Source organism: Cryptomeria japonica, chromosome 2 (assembly GCF_030272615.1).
Source record: "Cryptomeria japonica chromosome 2, Sugi_1.0, whole genome shotgun sequence".
Classification (NCBI taxonomy): Eukaryota; Viridiplantae; Streptophyta; class Pinopsida; order Cupressales; family Cupressaceae; genus Cryptomeria; species Cryptomeria japonica.
In genome coordinates, this window is record NC_081406.1 from 128739283 (window position 1) to 128749200 (window position 9918).

The 9918-nt window shown below is 31.1% G+C and overlaps 1 protein-coding gene across 1 annotated transcript; it reads left to right on the forward strand.

The window, feature by feature from the left end:
* The first annotated feature begins 371 nt into the window (after positions 1 to 371).
* On the forward strand, positions 372 to 1085 carry LOC131036356 (uncharacterized). The gene has a single exon (XM_057968220.2). The coding sequence runs from the start codon at positions 372 to 374 to the stop codon at positions 1083 to 1085; it is 714 nt and encodes a 237-aa protein (XP_057824203.2).
* Positions 1086 to 9918: the final 8833 nt, after the last annotated feature.

Sequence of the window (9918 nt, forward strand, 5' to 3'; positions counted from 1 at the left end):
GGCCACAATCTCTTTTCTTTTCCATAAATGCGTTTTTATGGCTCTGAAATTATTTTGATCATTTACAAGGGCCATCCACAAAATCTAGTTTCCAGACCTCAACCTATATCCAAGTAAGTTTAAACAACATTCTAGAGTTATTGTGTTCAATTTTTTTTTTTCTTTTTTTAAGATAGAAAAACACTCTGAGGTTGCCAAAGATAATACCATGCACTGAGTGATATTGGCCTATTTATTTAGAAAGATTGATATGTGATCTTAGTTGCCAATGAAGAAGATCTCTATTTTCCATCTTGAACAAAAACAAAATATTTATGGGATTTTGTTTGTATGATTTCTAATTAATTGCATTGATTGCGCAGCATCTAGGCATGGAAGTAGCTGATGAACAGCAGGGAAGACTTCTTGCAGTGGATTCAACTGCAACCTCTCTAATTGTGGGCAATCTAGAAGCGACTGTAACAGAGGAAGAACTGGTAAAAAGATTCCAGTTATATGGTCCTCTAGCTTCCTGTCATGTGATCCTGGACAAAATTTCTCAGAAGTCTTTGGGCTATGCTTATGTAAATTATGAAAAAGCTTGGCATGCTGCCTTGGCTTTGCAGGTTCTGGATGGTTGTACTATGAAGGGCCAACCTCTTCGAGTGGCCATCCAGCCCAAAGGGCCAAAAATCAATGCATTAGAAGGAAATCTGTTTATAAATCATTTGGATCCATCCATCACTAGTGAACAGCTTCACATGATGTTCTCTACCTGTGGAGCACTGATATCAGCCAGAGTCGCTACATTGGACAATGGTATTTCTAAAGGCTATGGATATGTTAGATTTGTGTCTGAAGAGGATGCCCAAATGGCCATACAAGTATTTCATGGCAGTGTAATCAATGAAAACAAGATTTCTGTTACCCAGTTTGTCCCTCGCAGTGAACGCCAGTTTGTAGCTTATATCCCTGATTTGGATGAAAAGAAAAGAAATTTTGTCATAGACTTCAACCTATCTGTCATGCTTCATCTCTTCAAGCTTCCTTTATCCGTGGTAAATATTGTTTCTCAGCTTTTTGGCTTTTTTCCTCTTTTTATGTAGATGGTTTTATTATTTTATTGTATATGATTGTGTAGTTTGGATGTGTTCATATCTGTTGATATGTTGAAACGAAATTTGAGTGGATAATATTTAGGAATTTCATACAGTTTTATGAGCTCTTTACTTGATATGGAATTTGCAGGTCCCTACCAAGAGGAAATTGTCAATTTCAAAATCAACAGTTGCTGGGATTTTAGGTTTTCTGAGCATCTTATTATATTGTTGGTTTATAAGGTAGGTTGCTTTTTTTTAATAAATTTTTTCTTTATTATCAATTTATAAAACAATGTGACATAAAAAAAATTACATGTCTGGCCTTCCTTCCTGGTTCAAGAGTCAGTAGATGTGTTCGAGAGTCACTTAAGGAGCTGCATCTCGAATGAATGTAGATAGGGTTTGAAAGGTGAAAATCATTTATATGAAAAGGTAGTTTGTTAGACCGGCATTGCCAGGCGCAGTTGGTGATACCTACGCGTTAGCAGTTCAAAGAGAAAAAAAAACCAGCTCAAAAAACTTGTCAATCTATGATATCTTAGCATTTCAAAGAGCCAAAAAAACCAGCTCAAAAAACTTGTCAATGTCTGACCAACCATGCAGTACCTACATTGGGCTTGCCCCTAATTTTTTTCTGGGTTTTTCTTTTATTGAATCAACATATTTACATTACACATCTACTAAGAGATTGCATTGTTTGTGTTCTATTTTATGCTGCAGAAACCAAGAGGGCTGAAGGCAATGGAAAGATCTGATAGCATATTGGACTGTGAAGTCAATTTCTCCTTTTGTCAAGCTAATATCATATTGTCCTCTTCATGACAGCCATGAGTTGATTGCAAATTTTTGCTGTAGAGTGCATTTGGAAAGCTTCTCTATGTTTGCAATCAATTTTGATCCTCAGATATACTTTAAGTTGTTACTTTCTCCTCTTATTAGTGATCTAATAAGGCCTAATCATGCAATGTAAGTCTATAGAATTTGTTTCAGTCTATAGAATTTGTTGCCATTTTGGCTGGCTTAATAAGCCTACAGGAAAGAAGGTACAGGAAAGAAGGTTTTCTGCAACAGGCAACTTCCCGTATCATGTTTTGTAGGGGTTTTGACAATAAAAAACTCTCAATTCTGTATCTTTTATATTGTGCAACAGGCATCTCATGGAAAGGTAACCCCTTAAAATATGTTCAATTATATTGATGTTACAGTGTAAAACATTCTAGCAATTTGTGCAAGTGTTCAACTAGCCATTACGGTTGGGTATTATTTGACACTGAGTTGTTAGTACTTATTAGTAATCCCAATTTTCAGTTAATGCATCATTATAGTTTGTATATAGCTGGCATATAGCTGGCAAATTCAGACCTGGTGTTTCTAACTATAAATTCTTTAACAAGTTCTACATGCATTCAAATTTCTTGATTATCATTTGGAAAATGAGTCTATTTTTGAAAAGTACATCATAGTATAGGACTTCTTTTTTCTTTTAATGAGAAGAAGATGAAATTCGAAAGCTGTGCAATTGCAGTCGTATATTTTACGGAGACTGCCTTGACAAATGGACAGATCACTACCAAATACATGCTTTGACAACAGTTCTAACAGTTTGGTCTATATATAAATATAAATTTACTGATAGATAAATCCTTTTGGTTTTATTCACAGTTGCTTTGTTTTGGATATTTTGTGAAAAATGCATGCATGTTTATGTTTATGGACAACCCTATTCCAGCTCTCTGAACAACGGGCAATACTGATGATTTAAAGAAAATTTGATTATGGGTTTGGTTTATTGAGAACCCTAATGATCCCTCATGAAAGAAGGCATTTATCTCTTTTCAGTTTTCTAATAATTAGTTAAGACTATGCTGCACTATTTTATACTCTTATCATATGTCAAATGCAATGTTTATTTAGTATAGTGAAGAAGGATTGACGATGCCTTATTTTGAGAAACATGGTCAATATCTTCTTCTTTTCTAACATTGGTTCTAAGCCTACAAATAATGATAACATACTGAACGCTCCTCTTCTAAATTTTTTAAAGCCCTAAATTTTAGATAGAAACATTTTATAAGATGTTTGCATTCTCGAGATTTCACGCTTATGGTTTCTATTGTGCCTTTATTTTAAAAACCTAATATTGAAGTAAGCTGGAAATATATGGTAAGTGCAAATGCTTTCAAAGAGAATGTTTTCGAATTGCTTGACATTTACATTTTATATTTTATATTTTACAATTGATTTAAATTTCTTATTCTGATTTATTAACTTTAACAAGTCAGTTAAAATAGTTTTTTTTTTGTATATATTTAAATTGTGTAATATGTTTTTTGGGTAGTTGATCTTTTTGGCTTTGTATCTATTTTTAGTTGAATAACTTTTTACCCTTCTTTTAGTAGAAATCAATCTTATTAAACACAATTTTTCAACTAATAATACATATTTATATAAAATGATTTTTAAAGTATAAATACAATTTAAAACTATAATCAATGCATGATAGAAAACTAACAAATAGTTAAAACTTAAGTAAAAATAACAATAAGCAATACATATATATTCATTACTCTTTTCAAATAATATCAAGGTGACACATAGGATAACATAATAATTTGATAATTGTCTTAATAATAGTTAATATTAGTAGTAGAAAGCAATTAATATTGTTGTCTTGGTAATAAAACCAATTAATATTTTCTCCATAATAAAAATAATTAATAATGTTGTCTTAGTAATGACATCTTGTTATATCTAATATAAGTACCTCAATATCTTCAATATTACTATATTTTAACATCTCCTAATCAATACAAATATGGCGAATCTGAATATTGATATTTGTAAATATACATTAAATATATAAATTTAAGATGTCTATACTATTTGAAATTATAAATATTAATTTTAATAATATATTAATTTATAACTATAATTAGCTAGGTCATAATTCTATCATACATACAAAGTTATGCATGTTAAATAGATATATCTAAGATGTCTATACTGTTTGAAATTATAGATATTAATTATAATAATATATTAATTTATAACTATAATTAGCTAGGTCATAATTCTATCATACATACAAAATTATGCATGTTAAATAGATATATTTAATATGTCTATACTATTTGAAAATATAGATATTAATTATAATAATATATTAATTTATAACTATAATTAGCTATATCATAATTCTATCATACATAAAAAGTTATGCATGCTATCAATTTATAATTAGCTAGGTTATAATTCTATCATACATACAAAGTTATGCATGTTAAATAGATATATTTAATATGTCTATACTATTTGGAGTTAATTATAATAATATATTAATTTATAATTATAATTAGGTATGTCATAATTCTATCATACATACAAAGTTATGCATGCTATCAATTTATAATTAGCTAGGTCATAATTCTATACATACAAAGTTATGCATGTTAAATAGATATATTTTAGATGTCTATACTATTTGGAATTAATTATAACAATATATTAATTTATAACTATAATTAGCCATGCCATAATTCTATCACACATACAAAGTTATGCATGTTATCAATTTATAATTAGCTAGGTCATAATTCTATACATACAAAGTTATGCATGTTAAATAGATATATCCTAGATGTCTATACTATTTGGAATTAATTATAATAATATATTAATTTATAACTATAATTAGGTATGTCATAATTCTATCTTATATACAAATTGTGTCCAACCAATTGAGCTACAACCCTTTGGCAGTTCTCACCAATTTGACTCATGAATTATAATAGAAAAAAATAAAAAATGTTTATATTTATTCTAATAATAATTATAATAATCTATTTAATTTTTGTAATAACATTAATATTAATATTTCTTTAATATTACTTCTTTATATCTCAAAATCAATACAAATGTCCTACATCCCTATAATATATTATTTGACATCTCTAATTGATATATAAATACTTCAATATTGATATCTTTAAACATTTATTAAACAAATATTTATATCATTTTATTGGAATAACCATCCAATAGCTTAACAAAACCAAAGAAATAAATATGTTTTAAATATCTATTTCTTTGAAGTTGTTTATATTGGGCACAACAAGATTTCAAAACTCCCTATCCTTTTTTTTTTTTTTTTTCATAAATGCTTCTTTGTGCATCCTATGAAGTTATTCAGATCATTTACATGGTGATCACTCCACCTATGACATTGAATGTGCCTCTTGGTAGTTTTTCTATTGAATGTTCTACTATAACACTCTCAGTCCCTATGACACTTATTAACCCATGATTAGCATGCAGCCATTTTTCAAAACTTAGCCTAATTCTATTGCCACATATGTAGCTTATCAGACATCCACTACCCAAAATTCCACCCTCGAGACTTTTATAGTGCAAACTTCTATTGCTCCACTTAATCTTATACTTATTAAACTTCTTCAAAATATGGGAAAAATACAAAATCATCTTGCTAACCTAATTTGTGCTTCTTCATAACCATGAGTACAATCATACTACCGTCATAACCCTCTATCTCTCCCATGTTCTAAACATACCTTTATTGCAAGGGTTTGAAGCATCGAGGTTTGAAGAGCACATAGAAATATTACAATACATGAGAACAAAATAAATTCTAATGGAACCAAGCTCAAATAATAAGAACCAATTAAATCATTAGACAATGAGAACTACAACACTAGGGAGAACCATAATTATCTAGTTTACCCTATACATTATTGGGAATGAAAGCATCAACAATTGATCCCATTTAGTAAAAGCATCCTCTTCTTCTCAATCTTCATTCACAAGTTGATGAACATGAATATGAGAAATTATCATATCTAGTTGGGGAAACTTTTTGGAATTTAACTAGCCAAAATCACAATGCCATGTGAAGAGGTTGATGGTAGGAAAGAAGACTATGACCATCCATGGTCAACATGATCCATAGCTCATTTGGAAGGTGGTTGAGATTCATATGATTGGGAGCCATGATATCTACTAGTAGGTTGGGTCCATGTAATGCCCCATTCCAAATAGAGTTTAATTTGACAAACTTTAGCTCATTTCTAATATTTTCAATGAGGAAAGTTAAGTAGTTAGAGAATATATTATTTTATATTTATTTTGGACTCATGTTAAAATTCAAAATTTAGGAGTTTGGGCAATCAAATATTGTAGTGTGGAAAATTGTACATCCTTGCAATTTCACACTACACAAAACCTCCTCTTTATCTTGAGAAAAAAATGACAATGTAATTATTTTGTGATAACATGAAAATGTTACTTTTTAGAGTAGGATATACTCAATCTACGATTTATGTCTAAATTTATTGGACAAAAGTGCCACATGAAAATTTCTACATGATGTCGTAGCATCCAATGAAAATGCATGTTTCGACCAATCATTGGAGCATTACTCTTCCTAGAATTTGTTAGTGCAATACTCCTGCCCACCAAGTCAAGTCTCATAGACATGATTGAACCTTCTAAGTTAAAAAAAACCTCCCCATTTAGAAAAAAAAGAAGCATAATATTACTCTTATTCATGCATATATGTAATTTTTCCTAAATTACTTTTAAACTTTGAGAAAAATGCCATTATTCATAGCACTCTCTTGATTTCTTGCTTCAAATTTCTCCATAGTGTATTTATGAAATTTCTTGCTGTATTAGGTGATTATGGTAGCTTCTAAGAGGGGTCTTCTTGTTGGGATGATTTTGTATTCTTCACTATGGTAACTTGAAGTTATATTTTCAGTATCTTAATATTATCATAGCATATTTCATTTATATTTTATCAAGAGCTTTGCATCTATTATTTTTCATTGATATACATTACCTCTTTTATCCAATTTGGTTGTTCCTAGAGATAGAAATACCAATACAAGGGTTTGACCAAGGCAAGCCTCTTAACACAACCACCCTAACACTTCTTCTTATCTTGTGTGTAGGTTTCTTAAAGCTATTCTCAATTTTGGACATATTGGTGATTTATATTCTTTGTTCTCATAGTTTATTTCATCATTTGAATATTTAATATTCTCAATTGTTTTATTTGATTGTCAGTCATACTTATATCACTTTAGAACTTGGGCAGGGACAATATTTTTCATATTTGGAACTCTTTGTTGTTTGTTTGTATAAAATGATAATGTACCGCATAGTAGTCCATGTGTGGTACTAACATCTAGCTCGCAAAGAGCTTGTGCAAGTTACATATGTAATAATATTCAACACTATTACACTATAACTATGCTGTATCTAAATTTAATTTTGATAAAAAAAGAACATACATTGTTATATTGCATTCTAATAAGAATTTGTCTCAAAGAATATCCTAATAACTTTATATTTCCAATTATAATTCTTTATATAATAGATAAATTTGGTTGTTGGACAATATTTGGTTTATCCTAATGTAGTAAGAAGTTAAGATCTTTGTTGGGAAAAATGGTGTCTCAACCTTGCATTTACATGAGGTTACTATTTATAGTAAGTTTTCATTTGAGCACAAAATGGTGCAAAATTCTCCCCGAAGCTTCTGGTTGGCTAGATAAGAATTCTGGTAAAGTTACGTTGCAAGATCACAACTGATTTTGAAGATATTAATTTTCCATTTTGGAGGGGTGCAATGAAAGGTTTAAATTTAATTTTGAGGAATTTAGAGGCCCCAAAACACCTTGAAAAGTGAGCGTAAGATGTGTAGCTTCTTATGAGGAAATAGAGCACTGCACAATCTTTCCGATGCTTCAAACGATTCATCAATAGGACACACGATTCTCAAGTTATGGCCTCCGGAAGTTTGTACTCTTGAAATAGAAAATATAAAACACATCAGACACATAAATGAGATGTAAAAGGGAGGGACACATGTTTATGTGTGTTTTAACATGTCATAGGGCATCTAGAAGGGAGATAAGGTCGACTACACCTTATTGGGTGGTTTTAACACATGGTTTTGTAATACTGTTCGATGGTTTCTTGTATCGTATCTCCTATAAATGAGGTGCGTGAGATAGAGGTTGTGTATAAGAGTCTTATGGCATTTGAGTTACCTCTGAGTCTATGATTAGTGGTACTCTTGTGAAGAGCTTTCTCTGCAAGTATATTGTAATATGTTATTGATTACTAAATAATATATTGAGCTGCTTTTGGAGTGTGGGGTTTTTCTCCCGAAAAGGTTTTCCCCATGTAAGTCATCGTGTTGCTGTGTTGTGGTATGCATGATATTTTGATTATTTCTGTTAAGTTTATGTAACTGTTGTAATGATCTATAAAAGTTTTTGCATTATCCTCCTCTCAAAGTTAGTGTAAGAAGTTGTTTCGCTACTTAAATTCCTTACAATCTCAAAGGTGGTACTTCCCATACACACAGAAAATAGGTTAGTTAAGAACCCAAGTGTACCAATGAGACATTAGATTGAAATATTTAACAAGATCATATTAGAAACATCAAATGCAACAAAATCCTTCAAGAGCATCCCATTGTCCTCTATCTCCAAGGACTTATTGAGCCTATCAATTTAGTGCTCTCAGATGATTCACAAGACTCACTTAGATGACAACTACGAGAATGAGATTTACAAGATGGAGTACAATTACACTAATATGAGAGCTAATGCAAGATATAAACAAAGCTAATATGAAGCTAAGATGATGCTAAGCATGATATAAACAAGATGATTTAAGATAAAATGATACTAAAATGATGATAGAACAAGCTAGATGGATGCACAAACTAAAGATAACTTAGCATTAGTATGATGCAAAAATAAGAGATCCCCTCTATGCATGGAGATGACTCTATTTATAGGCTTTCCAAGGCCAAGAGTGAGATGGCATAGAATCAATGGCTGAGATTCAATCTGGCAAATTGGATGGTGAGGATGCAAAGATCATTTATGATGGTAGATGGAAGATGAGAATTTATTGCCAAGCCATGGGTCAAGGAAGCAACATGGAGAAAATAGGTATGGAGCAAGCAAGGTCCAAGTACCCAAATGTAAGATCCAAGTACCTAGATGCAAGAAGCAAGGAGAATTAGAGTACCTGAGTGTAAGACTTAAGTACCCTAAATGCATGTGCAAAGAAGGTTCAAATACCCAAGTGTAAGGCTTAGGTACTTTGGATGAATGAACAAGCAAATGTTCAAATACCCAAGTGTAAGGCTTGAGTACTTTGGAAACATGGAGCAAGCAAAGTTGTAAGTACCCAAGTGTAAGACTCAAGGTACCTTTGATGTGAGCATTTTGACCAATTTAATTTGTAAATTAGCTATTTCCTTATCACATGCTCATGTGTCATGATGAAGTGGAAAGAGGAGTGGGGATGTGGATTTGTAGGAAAATGCATACACCAGATGTTTTTGCATACACCAAATGTTTTTGTGCATTCAAATGATTTTGCTTATATGAAGCCCATTTTAGTGCATTCGACGCATGTGCCTCGTTTTGTGCATTTGGTAGTTAAAATAGCTCAATCAATCCAAAACTTAGGATTTTTATTTTTTTGACAATTTGATTTGATGTAGTCAACAACTTAGGACAATCCTTCAGCTAGATGGAATGGATAATTGTTGAATTAAGATGATATATGTGCTCAAAAGACCAAACTAGATGTTTTGATGCGCTTGAAAGAGAAATTTGATGTGCTCACAATGAGCAATTGGATGTGATTGAAAGAGAAATTAGGATGCACTCGAAAGAGATATGATGTGCTCGCAAGAGCAAATGATGCACTCGTGAAGAGAAAAGATACACTTGCAAGGAGCAATTAGGATGTGCTCGAAAGATAAATGATGTGATCGTAATAGGAAATGATGCAC

Coding starts and splice junctions, on each gene's coding strand:
- LOC131036356 (XM_057968220.2), top strand. CDS start 372: ATGGAAGTAGCTGATGAACAGCAGGGAAGACTTCTTGCAGTGGATTCA.